Here is a 19,993-nt window from a genome sequence, read left to right as displayed (position 1 = left end):
GGAATGGTAAACCCGTCTGCGCTATCAATATACGCTGGCGAGATACCAGTGAGGAATGATGGGTGAGAATGAAAAGGCAGGTCTGTTAGCCTGATTCAGCACGAAACTGTTTAGGGGAGACTACGTGGAGATCGACTTGGCAGGGTTTATTACTAGTCCTGGAGTTGGTAGTCCGCATTACTAACAATCCCTTCCCCCCTAGGCAAGTAGATTAGTACTGAACACAAGTTTAGTTCTTAAATCTAAAATCGAGGTATTTGCGACGTCTACTTTTATCTACATTTATGAACAGAATAGGTAGATAGGATTCCAGGACAAAAGAAAAAAATATTTATATATAAAAAAAGTGGTTTATATATACACAACGAAAATAATTTTACCACTCACCTATATTACCCAGGTCAGATAAAATCTAAATAGAACTCTGCTAATCATGAATCCATTAATCACAAAAAAATAAGGCTACTCGAAGTGCTGGAATATATTGAAATAGTTTCCAGTTCTAATTAACTGACAAAACATGACCTGACCCATTACTGCCACTACTTATTGTATAAATCGAATTAAAATCATTGCAGCACTGCCATTGTAACATTAAAAACATTCTATTTGGATGAACATATTTTGACTTTTCCATATTAAAATCCTAAATCTATGCTCCGGACAGCATGACTAAACTCTGCTTCTCTCCCGAGGTGACTTCATTCCTTCGTTGATCTAAATATGGTCAGTTAAAAACAGAATATATTGCCCTTTCAACAATATTTATGCAAATAAATTATTATTTTGTTCTATTTTTTGTATATAGGTACCTAAACAGTATGAATATGTTTAGGTAGTAGTACAGCCATATATTATGATGTTTTTATATGAACTGTTCGGGGTGTTAGTTAATAATAAAAAAAAAAAATATATTTATTATATTTTAATTTAATTTTACAATTTGTTATTAAATTAATACTTAATCTAAATACTATGAGCTACATAATACAGTTTAGACCAAAAAATATTATCTAAATAAATACCTATCTCAGAAAATTAAAAAAGTTTCAGCAAACGATCAATTCTCATTTCTTCTAATATATTTAATATCACTGGGTTTAAATTATTAATGATTATGTTTTATCTAGAAAAGTGTAAAGAATTGCTTCAAAAACGATTGTTTGTACTCAAATGGTACTTCAATTCTACTTATAATATTATAAAAAAAAATTAAGTCAAGAGACAAATGAGAAAGTTAATAGTTAAAAACTTCCTTAGTCATGTAGGTTTTAAGGATGTCAGTTAAAAAGTTTAATTGTCTATGATTTTGTTCAAGTTGCTTGATGCTTCCCCATAAGAACTTCGTCATTAAATTATAGTTAATGTTCTTGTCTCGCTCTAACGCAAGCTACTAGGTCGTATGTTGACTGTGTGCGTGCTACTTGTAAATAGAACATTCCGATCGTCCAAACTAGTACGCGAGTACACAAAAATTACCTAATATCTCGGATCGTTCTTTTGCAAACAATGCAAACTTAATCATATGCTCTTACTGTTTCGAAATATAATTAGATATTTGAACAATAGATCAAACACTAATCTGTCATCAACATTTTGTGTTTTAATCATCGATTACAATACTATAAAAGTATATTTCTATAATATCACTAGCACCAATATACTTAGAGCTCAAAATTAGAGATTGTCAAGTTAGTCCACGATCCAATCGTCGTAAGGTACTTTCTCTAGGATCCTTTCTAAGAACCGTGACATTTTGTCGGCTAGATCTCTCTTCAGTTCCGGCTTCATCTCTTTCAGCAGTTCTTGTGCGTTGGTGTTGATGAACAGGTTTAATGCTGCCTCTGTAGATAAAAAAACGTTATGAGCACTCTTCAACTGAACAAAAGAGGAGGTTCTATGTTCGATTGTATATTTTTTTTTATTGAATTAGGTATTATTTTGTGGAAGCCCACATCACTAATTAGTTGATGTGAATTATTTTGTTTAATTTTGATACCATTAGTGTTATTTTCTACAAACATTTTTCAATGAATTTTATTACTATAAAATTTCAACCAATAAGAATTTTTTTTGCAAAAAATTGTGAAAAATTTGGTCATGCTACATGACTATTTTAGTTTTAAGACCGGGTTGTGGCAGTGAATTTCGGAGGCAGGTATAAGACCATAATCCTCAGAAACATCACGTATGGTATCACTGGCATTGTATTGTGTGATATTTATAGTGCAGTATTACATTTTCTATGTTCATGGCGCTGTAATGTCTTCAGGCGGTTATTACCACGTATAACTTTAAAAAGAAGATTTTTTAGTTATTTTTATAGAACAAAGCTGACAAATAAAATTAATGTGATTCATAAGATATTAAACAATGACTGTAGAAGCCTATTATACCAGAAAAGTCAGATTCATGACAAATAAAATATATGTGATTCATTCGATGTTAAACAATTACTGTAGACGCCTGTTGTACCAGAAATGTCAGGCATGAGAGAATACGTCAACGACGTTATATATATATATATATATATATATATATATATATATATATATATATATATATATATATATATATATATATATATATATATATACAGAAACATGGACGGACACTCGCTTATTTTTGTATATGTGGTTAAAAATACAATTTTGGGAAAAGATTAATATTCAATATACTTACGTAGAACAGAGTTACTATTCTGTAGGTTCTCGACGCCCATCTGTATGTCTCTAACAGAGAAGTCAAGCTTTAGCTGTCGCAGCTGCAGGTAGGTACGGCCTCCGCGCGTGTACGGCGCTCCGCGGAAGTACACCTTCGCTTTCACGCCATCTGGTGAGCGTACCATTAACACATTGTAGGTATTTAATAAAAAAAATAAAATGGTTTATTAGTAAAAACGGCTCGGGAAATTATTTTTTTGTCAAAATTGTTCATATTGAAATGCATCCGTTAACCCGAGGCGTGTCTTTTGCGTGGATATATATAGATTACTTAATTTTTTCATTATTTTTTAGTGGCATGGTTGGGGTATATTGATTGGTCGTGACAGAAAGTAGCTTGTCTTCCATTCTTAATATTATAAGTATGCCAAATTTCATGGCCATTAGTTGAGTGTTAAAAGCGTCAAGAGGTAACAAAAAATTAACTTACTTTTACATTTATGCGGGTAAAAGTAAGTATTTCATAAAATGTAGTTTCACTGTCTTTGTAGTTGAGTCAAATACACTGGTTAAATTATATTTGAAGACAGTTGGTGTTCTAGAACTGACCGTATTCGCCCCAGTAGTCACCGCCACCAGAAGCCCTCACCAACAGCAGCACGCCAGAGGAACGGTAGCGGGCACGAGCACTGATGTGGGGCCCGAACAGCGTCATTTGGAACTGGTGTGTCTCCAAATCTGATCTGAGATGGAGTAGGAAAGCAATAAATATATAAGTGCTACATAATCACACCAATCGTCTAATCCAGAGGGAGACATTGCACAAAAGTCGTTTGCTTGTGCACATCTGTGCCATTCATGTTTCTACCGTGAAGCAGTTATGTTTGTATGGCTGTGTTTCGGTATAAAGGGTGGGATATGGCAGTGAATTTACAAACATTGATAGAGGAATAACACCTGAGTCCTCAGGAATGGCAGCCTATCATAGGCGAAATAGTATACTATGGCATATTCATGGTACTGCTCATGTCTATAGACGACGGTTATCACTTTTCACCAGGTGGGCTGTTAGCTTGTTTGCCATTCTAAGTTGCATAAAAACAATTTAAAAAAAATCTCCTCAAACTAGGATACCCTGCCTTATGAGGAAATAGAAGAGAACTCAGAACACCCAGATTCAGAATTATCAAGTGTTTGTCAAATGTCAAAACCATAATAGTAATCTAGCTTGTAAACAGTCTTGTTTTTATTTACTTATGCCAAATAAGTTTATAGCCATTGACAAATTGGTCAATTGAATCAATTTAGTCTTTGCGATACACGCTTTACTTCTGTACATTATACCTAAATATACGTTATTAAAAATATCCTAAAATAACATTTTTACTGACATAAATTATTTACCGAAAAGGATTAACTATACGTTTATTAACATAAGGTGTTCTATATTCAAAATTCATTTTTAATAGTAAAGGTGGTACTGCTTTTGCTAGTCGGAATCCAATTAAAAGATTTATCAATGTCAGATATTAATACATATTAATAAAACGCTATAGTTTTAGACGTTCTGGTTTGTTATATGACATGCTAACAATTAATCAAATGTAAAACTCACCTAAGTGTAGCAAATAAGAAAATAATAATTATATATAGTTAGATATAAATTATCTGATTCATATCAATATAGCTAAATATAGAATTAATTTTATTATAAAGATTTATTTTGTAATAACTTTGTAATGACTGTTATATATCAGTAATGATAAAGTGTGTGAAACCAACTTTTGTAATATTACCATATCACCTTGTTGTAATAATTTTTTAGCAACAAATTTCATTCATTTGTATGAAATCCTTACGAAACAAAATATATCAATAAAAAAATTAAAACAGTGCTAATTCGAAAGTGTGTGAAAACAATAACCTTGAGTTTTTTTAGCTATGATGATGAAACAAAATATATCAGTATATATATATATATATATATATATATATATATATATATATATATATATATATATATATATATATATATATATAATCATGTTGGCTATAAAGCCTATTATAAGCATTTAAATACAAGACATTAGGTACGAATTGTAAATTGTTAATTTTTTTAATAGACAAAAGATCTCTTACAATTTAAATTATTATTACATTTACAATATCACGTAGATTTATTCTGAACGGCTTTTCCAATCTGCTATTTGTATTTGCAAGTACATAATTACGTCAACTACAGCTAAACTAAGTTATTTTAAAGAAAATATAAAATGTTTTTTCTATTTATATTTTTACAATTAAATATATATTTCAACTTCACAAAGAACAAAATGGAAATTTTGTGGTTTTAACATCGATCATATAAATACTTCCAAGAATATGACGCTAAATATTCCCTCCTCATATTTGCACTTGGAAATGTTCAATAAATATTCACAATGGGACTCACTTATCTCTTTGTACCAATGATGTGACTCATAGAATGGCAAGAGACTTATTTTTTTTTATTTATGTTATTTGTACTTTATTGTATGAACGCGAAAAGGAGATACAGAAAAATTGAGATGAAAATTATATTAATAAAAAACGAGTTTAAACATATGATAGTTTTCTTACAAGTAACCTGCAAAGAATAAGGTAAATAGGTAAAAGTAATTATTTGTCGTAAGTAATATAAAATCAATTCTATGTATACATTATGTGAAAATAATTATTCATTAGGAAAAGCTGTAATGTTTGATAGCACTATCATGTAATAAATTTTGTCCCATAAAAACACATCGGCTTAAATCGTGAAAAACCATTAGTTATTTTAAAAAAAACGAACTATAAAATCTATTTTGACGAATTTCTATGAGCTAAATTTGAAAGAATTAAATTAATTCCTCTGAAATAAAAAAAAAAAAATTAAAATCGGTTTATAAATGATAGAATTCTGAACTAACAAACATAAAATATAACCGAATTTAGAATCTCCTTTTTTCTTTGAAGTTGATTAATAATAAACAAATTTTTTTTCTTTATTATTCTTGTAGGCATGCATATCATATGTGACGAGTTACTCATAAAAATATGAGTGCTTGCTACTTTTGTAAGTATGACCCTGGTCGTAAAATTACAAAGCTGTTAGTCGGCATATACAAAAGAGTGTGTCATTGTACTTGTTCATTGCGACGTGCAATGAATATATTATAACCACAAAGAATTACTTATCTTATCACGTGTGCTACGGAATCTAACGGCATCAAAATATAATAAAAATGTTATTAAATTCCAATCGATGACTTGTCAATTTCAATGGGAGTGAAAGGGTATTGACTTTACGTCGTTTAGGCTGAACAATAAGTACTTTGTATTCTTAAAGTTTCCTTCTCGTCATCTTTTATAATGAATAATGGGTTTATTAGTTGCTAGTTCACATAATTTCTATTTAATAATTTTAGAATCTACTAGGGAATATCAGTTTTTCAATTGTGTGAAAATCAGTAATATTCCTTGGCCGTGGGAATTTTGCGCACTTCTTTTTAAAAGGTAATGAATAATATTAAACATTATTACACAGGAATTAATTACTAATGGAATTTGAAGAAAACTTAAAACTTTTTAGGTAATTTTGTCTGTGCATGGATATCTAATTCAGCTTATTTAAATCAATTTACGTAGTATTTGTTGTGATCTCTGATTACTGAAACTCATTAATTAAAACTTCAGCTATATAGGATATCCTCAGACCCATACGATAAAATTAGTTATTTTAAGTAATACCTAAATAACTTGATGACTTTGTTTGCTTGTTGTGGGATACCTAGAAGTTGAGTTTTATGGTTGGTTTTTTATGGGATAAAAATTGTATGGTACTACCTTCGCTATTGGTATACACTGGCGGGGTACCTATGAAATAAATTCATTCTACCATTTTATTTTAGACATCGTTAGAGTGATAGCGATTGTAGATATGAAATAGTTTGGTAGCGATTATCACTTGTCTAAGCCTGCAGGTAAGTTGGATCATCACAACGATTCAATTCATTTCATCATGAATTCATCAATAATTAATCATGATGGTTTTCGGGTGGAATGCAAGCCCCATTGTTAATAAATTAGCTGACAGAGTATTTTGCAAGCAAGGGGCTACCTTCTGAATTCTATATCGTTATATTTTATGTTACTCTAAATGCGCACATATGTTTAAATATATCGGTGTGAAAGGGGGAAGACAAGATTGTAACTAAACCTCGTACCTCACATTAGTGATGGTCATGTTGGTGGCACCAGTGGCGTGGATGTCCTTGAAGGTGGCGCGGTAACCATCAGGTCCGTTGCCCAGTGCAATCGATAACTCATCAATTACTATTGGTTCAGACTGTAAAAAAAAAGTGATTTGAAAATATGGCGATTACGATCATGATAGAATTAATTTTGAATAATCTCACAATAGTGTTTTATTACGTTTATTATAAAAAAAAAATATAACTGAATTGGGAAACTCCTTCTTTTTGAAGTTGGTTGAAAATTTAAATAAAAAAGGGTACTTAATGCAATGTAAATTGGACTCACATTTCCCACTCAGCCTCTCATTTGGGCCGTTATATGTATAAAAAAGGGGTAACAAAACATTTTTTGTAGTAAACTGACACGGCGTGTCTTGCTACGAAATTAATATGATTGATTTATTTTTTTATAACTAATTTGATTTATTGTTTATTGATCTATGTTTTTTTTAGGGGAAAAAATTTATTTGCACATTATGCATCAATATTCTATGTATTACATATAACGCCGTATAGTCCCGGCATAAAATTGGCCACCCCTTTTTTTTCGTGGGTGTCGTAAGAGGCGACTATGGGAACTTAATGGTCGAGAGATGGGCAGTAGCGTCCTTCTTAAAACGTCACCAAATCCTAACTGCGGTTGCCAACACATTGGCATTTGGCTGATTTGACGATGATGATTCTATGTATACATGCGTTTTGTGGCCAATAAAGTTTGTTGAGTTATGTTATGATTCTGATTTCACCCAGTACACTAGGATTAAATATTACCTCTTCGATATCGAGCTCGGGTGCTCCTCCCTTCATGTATTCCATGAGGCTGTTGAAGCTGCGCAAAAGACACGCGTCCACGTTAGGGTCTCTCCGGGAACACCTGCCACCGAACATATCTGCAAATGGAAAACATAAATTGAATATTTGAAATAGGAACCAGTAATAGTTATAACTATTCTATTACTCAAACGTTATATTTTGTTTCACAAAAAAATCAATGACTTTTCCGGATAAAATACGAATGAACATTTAGATGGTCTGTAGATAGATTAGTTTGGAATACGCTCGGCGAAAAGTGGGCATGTCAAGTTTTAGGTACACCACAATGGTATTACAACAAATGCCTCTGTCTACCCCAACTGGGATTGTAGCTGTTTTAATATTTATTTTATTTAAAGGTTTGAAAGGATCTAAATTTAGATTGCGGAGTCGTGGGTCCATTGCCGTATTCATGTGCTTCGTTCCCGTTATCTATACTTATAATAAATCTGTAGAGAGGTCAATTCTGTACATGAAATATATTTCTAAAATAACTATCATATAATTGATACTGATGCTAAAAATGCAATCAGTAAAATTTTTGTCTATCTGTCTGTATGTTAGTTATAGAAACAAAAATTACTCGGCGGATTTTAACGAAACTTGTTACAATTATTCTTCATACTCCTGGGCAGGTTTTAGTATACTTTTCATAACGCTATCAATAGGAGCAGAGCAGTGAAGGGAAATGTTAAAAATGTCCACCCGTGCGATGCCGGGACGGGCCGTTAGTCGCGAATAAACCATTATTTCAGCCGTCAACTGTCCACTATTAAACATAAGCCTTATCCATAAAGAGAATTTTACCAGTTGTTGTCATGCTTAGCGGGTTGGCAATCTCTTTATATCTAGACACAGATAATATAATACTATACTAGTAATCTGGAATAAATATAGTGGTTTAGTTATTCAAAATCTCCTAAATCAAACAAACCCAGTAACATACATCTGTCAAGAGTTATATAGAGAGAAGATTCGCTTTTGTTTTTAAGACAATATTCTAATTCTTTTTTCAGTTGTTCGCATTCCTGGACCATATTTTACCTATTTTCGGTCACAATGTCGTGCTATATTAAAAAACCCAAACTTTCACATTTAAAAATTTATATAGTTACGAATATGAGATTGCAAAAAAAAAAAATAAGTGCAATATAATACCAAAACACGACAAAACTAGTCATAATCTACCGGCTATAAATAACCAAGCAGCTGACACATCTTTACCAAAATTAACAGCTTTCATCGGCACGCCTACGGAACCAATATTAGTATGCAAGTTGTGTCTACATAACGGTCATCACTGTCACAGCGACATTGACACTTTAGATAGTGAAGACAATGTGCACATTATTGAAACAATGGTACGGAATGGTCCTTGAGTTTATAATAGATCGTGTGATATAGCTTATTTTTGTACGCGTGAAACAATAGTTGAAAGTGGAAGCTTATGGTTGCTGGCCAATATGATACTATTTCCGGAGTATTATCTTTTATTCCAGCAGTGGACATTAAGTACTGAAATAATGATGAGATCTTTTATTTAGTATTCTAGACTGGTAGCGTTATTGTCCATATTTAGGTATAGCTCCAAAATTCGTAAGTCATAATCTGGTCTATACCTAATTTGTATGTCAATCTAGAGTCGACTCTCTGGTTAGGCGAAATGTGGGCTTTTTCTTGAGTGTTCACACATAACGGTCTCAGTCGATAAATATAACGCATAAGAGACTGCAGTCGTAAGGATATTTGTTTTAATTTCGTTTTATTACCGTCAAGTAGTTCCTATCATTATATGCAAGATTAGCTGTATCCTGTGGATTCACCCGCAGCCAATATATGAATTATCTGCTAGTAGTAGTTAGGATATAACCTGTGTACTAAATTTCATTCAAATTAGTTCATTAGTTTTGCGCGAAAGAATAATAAATATCCACCCATCCATAGTTACAAACTTTCGCATTTATAATATTAATAGGATTAACTTTAGGTTTGAAACATATACTTATTAAATATATATAATATAAATAATTCTTAACGTAATTATTAGCGCAGTAGCACAGTTAAAATAATACTGTGTACAGTATGCATGTTGTTTTACGTAGATGGGATTTTATATGTTGGATTTTCAGCCAGGCAAAAGTAGGAATTAACATTTCTAAGTTTATCTTGAGTTGGTGCTTATATATCATTTATTGATAAACTGAAAAACGTATCTATCTGTATGCGACGTTCATGAAAATAAACATTTGTATGAAAACTAAGGCGATTGAATAATGGTATACTATTTTTAGAACATGGTATTATATGAAACAACTTATGTTATTATACGAACCAAACATATTACTTTCTAATGTGACCCCACCTACTGAGCTGATTATCGTGATAAGAGATAAAATTAAACTGGTACTAAAGTACCCAAAAAATTAAGTAATCGATTCATGTGACAGAAGAAAATATAATAGAAAATAATAATAAATACCTTCATATACATATAACATATACCTTCTGACATTTGTACTGACATAAGTAAAGCGGAATTTGAGACTTCGTTATAACTAAAGAAAAATTTTCATACCTAATTTTTCTTTTAATTTAATGGCAGTTCTTTTCTTTTAATTTTAAACTAACAAAACACGCATTTAACAAAATTGGTAAACTCTATTGATTGAAAATTAATTATTCAAATTATTTATTTATACACATTTTATTGACCAATAAAATGTGCAAAATGCAAAGGTGAAATTTAAATTAAATTAGTTCAAATTGGGGGATATATCAAAATAAAGTAGAACCGACAACTTTTCCTTTTTGAAGTCGGCTAATAAGAATATAAGTATTATTTTTTCCATATATGTCGAAGTCGATATTTATTCAAAACTGCAATGCAAAAGTATGACTGTTGCATTAAAGCGGATGTTACAGTCAATGACACTTTCTCCCAGTCGACCATACTATCTACTAGAAAAGTAAGTGATACATTGATGCAACGAAAGAAATGTATTTTTGTAATTCCTTCTTTATAAACACGTAAATTATGATGTATTAATGTAATCAATAAAGTAATTACAAAAAGAATTATCAAAATCGGTTCAGAAATAACGAAATTATCGCGCAATATAAGCTCATATAAAAATACTGATAAAAAGATTTGCTTTATGGAAGTAGCAGAAATGAATATGAAGGTAGTATACAAAAAACAATAAACTCGTTAAGTTAGGGCAGGTCATAGGATTTACTATTGCTCTATATACGTACATGTTAAATACGACTTGATATAGTTCAGTAAAACCGGTTTAAAAAACTATTACCTATGTGCAGCAGGTGATGAGGTCGATGACCGCGGGACCTTGTCTGCGAACCTCGATCTATCTCGCGAAACCGTTTGTTGTCCGTCTTCTAACTACAGTTAATTTGCTACTAGTCGATTGATTGAATCTCAATTTTTTTTTAATGGGTGAATATTAAATAGTAACTTTGCCTGCGCTGTCAGTATACACTGGCGAGGCACCAATGAGAGATGATAGGTGAGGATGAAGCAGGTCAGTAGGCCTTTCGTGACGAATTCAACAATTACTAACTATGGTGGTTTCCAAGGGGAACTGCATTGAGGTCAATCTGATAGGTACTTGTAGTGGGGTTTTTATACACCATAATCTCTTTCCGGATAGAGACGGGATTGGTAGTAATGAGAATTAGTAATCCCATTGCTAGTAATATACTCTATTAGGTCGTCAATGTATACCGATAGCGCAGGCGAGGGTTACCATTCCATTATCATTCATTAAAAAAAATCTCCCATTTCTTGCTGGAACTCTATTTAGAGGGTTACTTTTGAATTAAACAAATGAGGTTCAAAAGCTCCAAGTCAAATCAAATCAAACTTTATTTAAGTAGGCTTATATAGAAGATCTTTTAAATTGGTGATACTATTGTATCTAAATGTAAATTATCTGAGATTTTTTTAATTGGAGACTCCCAATAGAATAATGCTTATATAAACTGTCTAAGACAGAGAGAGAAAGGGATTGTTAGTAAAGAGAATAATGGCCTTAGTGTTACTAATATACTCGATTATCTGTTAGATCATTGTGATTAATTTCTGGTAAATGTCACATGCTGCGTCAACTGTTTTCGTTTCAGCTACATATCATCTCTACTGGTACCTTGTCAGTCCAAGGGATTATTCCCATAGTTATCATTCCATTTTCATTCATTTGAAACAAAATCTTAAGTCAAATTACATCAGATTTACCATGAGCGTCATAGTGTAAGCTGTAATGTCATAATGCTATTTAAGTCTATAATTGACAGATACCGTATTCCATCAGATGGATCGTCTGCTTGATTGCCATTCCTAGTTGCATATAAATATTGACTTTTGGTCTCAGCGCAAAAAATATAATTGAACTTTGATTAAAAAGGTTCATTTGAATAAAGATGTTCATACGTTCTCCAAGTTTAGAGTAAACCTTGTCCCACTAGTGGACCGTATAAGGTTGATATTAATACCTATATGGTAATTAGACATAATCGAGGAACTTGCGACCCCGTCCTCAATTAAAATAAGTAGACCTAATAGTGACACAGTCGCGTGTAGATAATATACGTGATTTGGCTCTACTGACTATTTGGTATCGATAATGTAGGCATAGCGTTGATTGTCTATAATTGGGACATCCGATTTTAGTTTTAAATTTTTCAATTACCTCAGAGTATGTTTTAGCGTTTACGTGTAATTATAACTAAGTAAATTACAAAGCTATCTGTAAAATGAATTAAGATATAGATAGAGCGATGTATACCAAAAGATGTTCCTAAAAATGATCAACTATGGAATGATATATATACCAGGGATGATTTAGATTAACCTATAGTTAGAATGTGTGCTGTATAGTTAGGAGTCAAGAGCATTGAAACCGGTATTCAAGCGAGAGAGAAGTTATGAAAGTGAACAAAGTAAAAGATGCATGCAAGGGCCTAAGTTTTCGGTTCTCTTAATCTACCCCGCATGGGAGTTAATGCGAAAGATAATGAATCGTAACACTTGTATTTTTGTTTCATTATGAATACCAGTAATATCAGTCGGTTGAATGTCAAAACAAAGTAGGTAAATGTGTTGATCTAGGAGAGTTGTATGATTGTACAACGATTAGCTATAACCGGTCTCAGTAAGCACATTAGTATAAACTTTCACGACATTGTATTTTTGTAGAGACGGTAAGTCATAATTTATTATTTAGTCACCTATTGTGTGTTTACGTAATATAAAATATTAATAAAAAAAATTACTGATATTTGTTTATCGTTTATATATTATGTATAGATATATAAACAACGACTTTGTTGACGTAATTTATTCTTTCGTTTCCTTTGGAATTACGGGCCATCTCTTCTTAGAATATGTACACTAAGAAGGGATGGGAACACATGGGGAACTTACTTTATATAGATAAATCTTTATGGGATTTTAATTGACGATATCATATTATGCTGTCAGATAGTATGTGAGTGTTACGTAGAAACGTTTCAAGTGTAAGGCTACTGAGGTTCCATATGATTTTTGCTAGATTGTAAGCGTTCATCAATGCTTGGAGTCACAAACTTTCTCTGTAAATAATTTGATCACTTGGAACATTTGAAATTGTACCTAGACCATTTATAAATATAAGTCTTTGACTTTATTCACTTACTTTACTTTTCATCCCGTATAGGGTTTAGCGTGAAGATAAATAAATACAATGTATACATATTTACAAAGTTTATGGGAAACCAGTCGAGTTGTTTTACTCCAAAAATATAACAAATGCCAGTAAATATCTCTATAACCGAAAACAGGTAGAAAGATCCCTTTTTCCTGTTTTTAATGAAGCGATGCTTAGCATTTTTGTTCAATTACATCCATTTCTCTCGTTTTCACGTTGTAGCCATGATTTTATTATTTACGCTAGTTATATATGCATGTTCATATCGTCAAACGGCAAAAAGGAAGTTACATAGAAATTAATGAATGCTGTAACAGTTCTGTCTCGGACACTCGCACCGTTGGTGTGCCGCTACTTATCCCAAGTTACCCAACGCGTAGGTACGTTTCTACTTTCCTCTTTTGCAGCTGACTGTTTATGTAATTACTGCTGCAGGTATGTACGATCGACGTGTACATTTTATATATTATTATTAATTAGATTTTTTCGTGCTCAGTTCTATATTTAAATTGGTTAATAAACTCGACCGGTTTTTAATTTGGCCTCGTGACCGTGATATTTTTATGAATTAGAATAAAAACTATTTTAAAATAAATTATAGTCAGTGTTACTCGAACGATGCAAGGATTTTTATTCACTTATTTAGAAGTTATGGAGGAATAAAGAAACTTACATATACATATGAGCTTGAAAATATTACACTCCTTATTTGGGCGGTCGCGTAAAAAGTCAGTTCTGTTCTTCGTCCATCCACGGTATCTAATTTCATCATGATTGAATAAAATGACAATAAACAAACGATAGTTTTAAATTATTAGTATTAGTAAGGACTAACTGTATCCTAATAGATGTAGGAACTGTATACAACCCGAAAATCTAGATTAACACCATTGAAATAAATCAATACAAATACAATACATTCTATATATTAATACAATTTATGTTAATCTAGGATATATTTTATATGCGTAGTAAATTTCATTCAAATCCGATCAGTCGTTAAAGCTCGATGGAGTAATAAATATCCAAACTTTCACATTTATAACATTAAGTAGGATCAAAGGATTATGCATTCTCATACGATGTAACGGATTCTATTATTGGTATTCAAAGACCTATGGACATACCTTAGATCTACTCATAGTCGGCCGTGTGGTAATGAGGTAAAGAACGTGTTACCATTTTTTTTAAGCTCTAGGGCAACAAAGTATGCCGGTGACTAGGAAGATTGCTAGTCGCGAGTCTCACTCACCGGCGGGTAGGCGCCGTGAGGAATATCGGGGTGTTTTTAGTGGGTAAAAATCCCCCAGTACCCCCAATCCCCATTCGTCGTTCCGCCGGCGGATGGGTCTCTTTGGAAGATTTTTACCCTAGTTAAAAAAAAGGGCAACAAAGTATGGTGTATTACAAGGGAAGGAAAATCTATATAAATAAATAGCATTTGCAGACTATATATGCAAGCGCAAGTGAAGGTTTGTATAAAAGAAAATATTAAAAAAATCACACGGAAAAGTAAAAATTTTGGGTTAAAAAGTCTACATATATATTCATATTATTAATATAATAAAATCGTTAATAGACTATGTTTGTACATGAGGGATATTTAAGAAAAAAAAATATATGAGGGGTCTTTAATCAATATTTCCAGGTTCTATTATCTAAATTATTTTGCTTAAATGTCATCGTGTCATTATTTCTTTGAATGTTTGGAATTATCGTTAATTTCATTTATAAAGTTGCTGTAATAATTTAAATAAAACTTGCTTACATTTTCATTAAATTCTATTGAAACAAACTATTGCCTAATATTTTCCCGAGACCTGTGTTTTATATGTATATGAGGTTGTTATAATGATGATAATATTATGTATGATTGTAATCTCTATCTCAAAACTATGTTTACGCAAAACAATAAAGCATTAAAATTTCAAATAAGTAGGTTATGAATGAATTATGAAATTATAAAATACTAGTTTCATAATCCTATTCTTAATTTCTTAATAATACTCGTAGTTTCAAAGGTTGAAAATTTTATAGTTGTTGGTCCATTCGCACTTTTCATTTTTTTTTTCACTATTAAGTGTACTTCAAATATTAGACAATCATAGTTCGTATAATTTCTGTTTTGCGCGAAGATTTTTTTCGTTCATAAAAAAAAAATAAGATATTCTAAAATCCGGTACTGATACTATTATTTGAAGTGGACGTTAATACGTCATGTTATATTTCTAGTGCAGAAGATCGTGCTTAAAGTTGAATGTATTGTTTTGAACAAATTAATAAATTTGTTATTCAAGTCTAAACTATTCCATTCTTATCTTACTATAGCTCTTGCATGTGGCTTTGCACGCGTGGTGTTGTGTTTCCCCATTATAATGACCAAAACCCCATTATAATTTACCAAAAATCCTTTCTTAGAGGATGTCATGTTATATTTCTAGTTCGTGCTTATTAAAGCACGAATAAGCTAGAAGTATAACAGTAGTAAGGACAAGTGCAGAAGATTGCACACAAATATACAGAACAATTAAGAAGATTTATAGTTACAGCGACCCGTTGGATAGAAAAAGAAAAGAATATAACACATCAATCGATTGAATAAGTTGAATGTATTGTTTTGAACAAATAATTTCTAGATACTAGAAAATGGAATGGGTCCTATCAACTAATATAGTTATCGCCAAAGAATACGAATGTTTTTATGTATTTTATTTACACATAAACATATTTTGAATCCGAGCTCTAAATTTGTTATTCAAGTCTAAACTATTTCCAATTGAAGTAGAGCAAGTACCTATTCTTATCCATTCTTATCTTCATTCCATTCTTATATTACTATAGTTCTTGCATGTGGCTTTGCACGCGTGGCAATTGAGTATACACCCAACCAGGTCGATACTGGAAACTATCATGTTAATTCCTGATGAATAGTCCCCCCGCTCCTGTTGTGTTTCCCCATTATAATGACCAAAACCCCATTATAATTTACCAAAAATCCTTTCTTACATTATAAAATAAACCTATGTTACAAATTTCAGTTTTCTAGATTCAGGAGTTTTAGCTGTACTTTGATAATGGGTTAAGACAAATGTTTTTCAAGTATAGATATTCATATTTTGGTTAGGTATTGTTATTAACATTATTAATGTGAAAGTGGGTTTGTTACCTAATAGCGCCTTAACGGCTTAACCAATCGATATGAAAGTTTATATGCAAATACTACATGGGATGGAGAAGGATATAGGCTGCCTTTTATTCTGGTCAGTAAACATATCCCAATACGCCACGGTCACGCGGACGATGTCGCGGTTCAAAGCTTGTAGTTATATAATATCAATAATTTATTAAATATTAAGCTCGTATTGAACAACGGTAAGGAAGAAAGTAAAGAAAAATTAAACAATATGAGTGAAAGTGGACTTTCACGTTAACCGTCCTCGAGTTATTAAAAAAAAAAATTGCATATGATGTAATAAGGATCGATAGTTAAATTCAGCAGTAATAGGTATTTATTAAGCGATTAAATTGTGTCGTTAAATAAGATAGGAGTATGTGTATTTAGTATTCGAACAATTTTAATTGTATTCTTAATTTCTTTGTTAACTGTTTGATTTTTTTTAAAATAGATTTTGTAATCCATTTGGTAAGTACTTAAAAATTTAATGGAAAAATCTTAAGTAACGAAAACATTCGAAAAAATACTTCTACGAAATAAAATTAATATCTACTTAAAAACGGTCCTACACCGTTGTCCGTATGTAAAAGTTCCTCAGTGAGCCATGGAGAGCTCTATGCTTAGAGTAGAAAGAATTGCATGATAAAATCTCAAATAAGGATATCCGCAGAATAACCAACGTGACCGTCATAGAAGGATAAGCAAGCTGAAATGGCAATCGAGAACCGATGGGGAAGAAAAAGTCCTTGGAGTGGCGACTCCGTACGATCGTACGGGCAGGACGGTAGAACGACCTCCCAATAGATGGCGTGACGATCTCAAATGCATTGCAGGGAGTCAATGGATGCAGGTGGTTGAGGACCGTTCCTTATGACAGACTATAGGGAAGGCCTACGTTCAGCAGTGGACAGATAATGGCTGATATGATGATGACGATGACATGTAATATGAAGAAATACACAGACAATAGAAAATCATGTATGTTTGTATTAAGTGAGGGTCAAACCCGTAGCTAAGGGGGAGAAAGGGATTGTTAGCAATGGAGACTAAGAATCCCATTGCTAGTAATACACCCAACCAGGTCGACCTCCTCGCGGTTCCCCCTGGAAACTATCATGGTTAATTCCTGATGAATTCATCATGATGGGCTAACTGGCCTGTTTTCATTCTCATCAATCACCCTTCACTGGTGCTCCGCCAGCGTATCCCGTTAACGCAGGCGGGGTTGAATAATGAAAAAAGCAGGTCAGTCAGCCCATCGTGACGAATTCAACAAGAATTGTTAACGATGGTTTCCAGGGGGAACCGCGTGGAGGTCGACCTGACAGGATATATTGCTAGCAATGGGACTGGAAGCCCGCATTACTAACGATCCCTTCTCCCCCATAACACGATATTAAAGCGCTAGAAACAAGCAACGCATGCATTTCTTTACAAAAGAAGAAAGATGGTAACTTGATGGTTTTATTCGAGCCATAAAAAAATCTAAAGTCTCGATAACTTTACTTTTAATGCGTTTCTAGGTAGGTATAGAGCGATTCCGTTGGATGTAGCATTGAACTTGTATTAAAAATATGAGGATGAAATCGATCAACTGAATCAGACCGCGTCGCTGGCACTTGACTACTATAATATCATTATATATGTATAGATTATACGTATATTAATATTATCTTTTGAATGAATGAATGAATGAGTATAGTTTATTTGCATTATACAATATAGGAAATAAACAAGACAATTTACAAACACAACGATACAATTGTATAAGTACAGTAAGGCGGTCTTATTGCTGAGAGCAATCTTTTCAAGACAACCTTAAGGTAATGGACTAATTGTTGTATAAGTAGGTATAATAGTGCTTTATAATTGGTAACTATCATAAAATTAATGCAATTAAAAAAATAATTAAATTAAATTTTATGAGTAATGAATGTTTTAAATCGAAATTTTTATTTTTTAGTGACTGTACCTAATATCGCAGTAGTAGGTAATTGGAGAAATATGATACATATTTATCATTAACATATCATATAAAACATGTCAAATATAATAACGTTATATTAAGTGGCTTACCGTGTCATAGATTTATTTATTATTACATATTTTGCCATTTCGTATCTTTTTTTTTTTATTTTTTGTAAAATTGATAAAGTGACATGAGCATTAATTGCAATTGAGATTTAAGACACATTTTGCTTTTCCAGCATATATTAACTTTATAAAGCAGGATTTCTCATTTATTCAATTGTTTCGAAATGTTTTTAATCGTGAACCGATTTAGATGATTCTTTAAATATAAATATTTTAATTTTTACTGCCCATACTTTAAGTAGGGTACCTTAAATTTAAAATTATTAAAAAATATTAATTTATAGATAATGATCCTTTCATTATACCACAAAGTCTGGTTATCGTTTTATTATAGACCGATTTTGCCCTTTTCAGGCATGAATAGTGATACAAGAGTTTTTCTGTTTATTTAATATAAACATAAGATTTCAGTGTTATAAGTCACTAGTATTATTTTTATTGTATTAGTTATAACAAAAAAAAAATCAGTAAATTATAATGTGATAAACTGTTAATATATAGTTTTTTTAATTAGAAATATCAAAAATAGAATAAAATATTAACTAGCGGTTCCTACTTAAGTACCTTACCAAGGTAGGTACTTCTATGTACTTACTTATAATGACAATGATAGTTTATTTGTTAATTTAATACCATATAATAATAATTCAGATCGATACGATATTAATTAAATAGGTGCCATAATTGGAGCAAGTGCCAAATAAATAAAATTAATTTAAAATGTAGGTACTTCACAAAACTTCAGCAAATAGTAGACAATATGATAACAATAGAATAAAATGATAATTTCTTTCTATCACCTACTTAAAATATAACAAGACATATTTATTTATATTTTAAACGTATTGCATTAACTTTAATAAGTGACACACAAAAACACACATTTCTACTTTCTTCTGAATGTTGTCACTTACTTGTGTTCGATGTACTTTGCGCGATCACAGCCGCGAAGATCACCAATAACATTTGTATTTGAAATTTCTCCATTATTGTATAAGCATAGAACTATTTAGAAAAACAATATTTAAAAATAAAAAGAAAAAATAAATGAGACACGTTTCGCGCCTTTTTATTTTTTTTTATGACCAAAGATATTTTTTTTCTTTAAACAGGCTAACGTGCAGCGCGTACTGCTACAGCTCAAGCAATGTTTCACTGCAGTCTCTTCGGTGAGCCCACTCCTTTCTACATAAAGCGTTGACCGCAAAAATTATTTATATTTATGGTTTTATATCAAATGCTCTTTTGTTCAATAGCTTTACTAATGATCCT

At 31.7% G+C, this 19,993-nt stretch overlaps 1 protein-coding gene across 1 annotated transcript; it reads right to left on the bottom strand.

The window, feature by feature from the left end:
- Nucleotides 1–1,509: 1,509 nt before the first annotated feature.
- LOC113522647 (protein takeout) lies at nucleotides 1,510–19,895 on the bottom strand. Its single transcript, XM_026908403.3, has 6 exons — nucleotides 19,636–19,895; nucleotides 7,709–7,827; nucleotides 6,908–7,029; nucleotides 3,273–3,406; nucleotides 2,683–2,832; nucleotides 1,510–1,844 (listed from the first exon to the last, which is right to left on the bottom strand). Exons 1-6 carry the CDS (start codon nucleotides 19,706–19,708, stop codon nucleotides 1,693–1,695), a joined length of 750 nt encoding a protein of 249 aa, XP_026764204.2. The 5' UTR covers nucleotides 19,709–19,895; the 3' UTR covers nucleotides 1,510–1,692.
- Between the last annotated feature and the right edge of the window lie 98 nt (nucleotides 19,896–19,993).

The sequence above is a fragment of the Galleria mellonella genome, unplaced genomic scaffold (assembly GCF_026898425.1).
Source record: "Galleria mellonella isolate WM207_F2 unplaced genomic scaffold, CSIRO_AGI_GalMel_v1 utg38, whole genome shotgun sequence".
Taxonomy (NCBI): Eukaryota; Metazoa; Arthropoda; class Insecta; order Lepidoptera; family Pyralidae; genus Galleria; species Galleria mellonella.
Note: the sequence above shows the minus strand (reverse complement) of the source record. Positions and strands in the feature narration are given on the sequence as shown.

Excerpts from the sequence above, each read along its gene's own strand:
- LOC113522647 (XM_026908403.3), bottom strand. The coding sequence starts at position 19,708 with ATGGAGAAATTTCAAATACAAATGTTATTGGTGATCTTCGCGGCTGTG. Across the intron at positions 7,030-7,708 it reads CCGAGCTCGATATCGAAGAG|TCTGAACCAATAGTAATTGA; the intron begins GTAATATTTAAT and ends TTTTTTTTACAG. Across the intron at positions 3,407-6,907 it reads ATGACCATCACTAATGTGAG|ATCAGATTTGGAGACACACC; the intron begins GTACGAGGTTTA and ends ACTCCATCTCAG.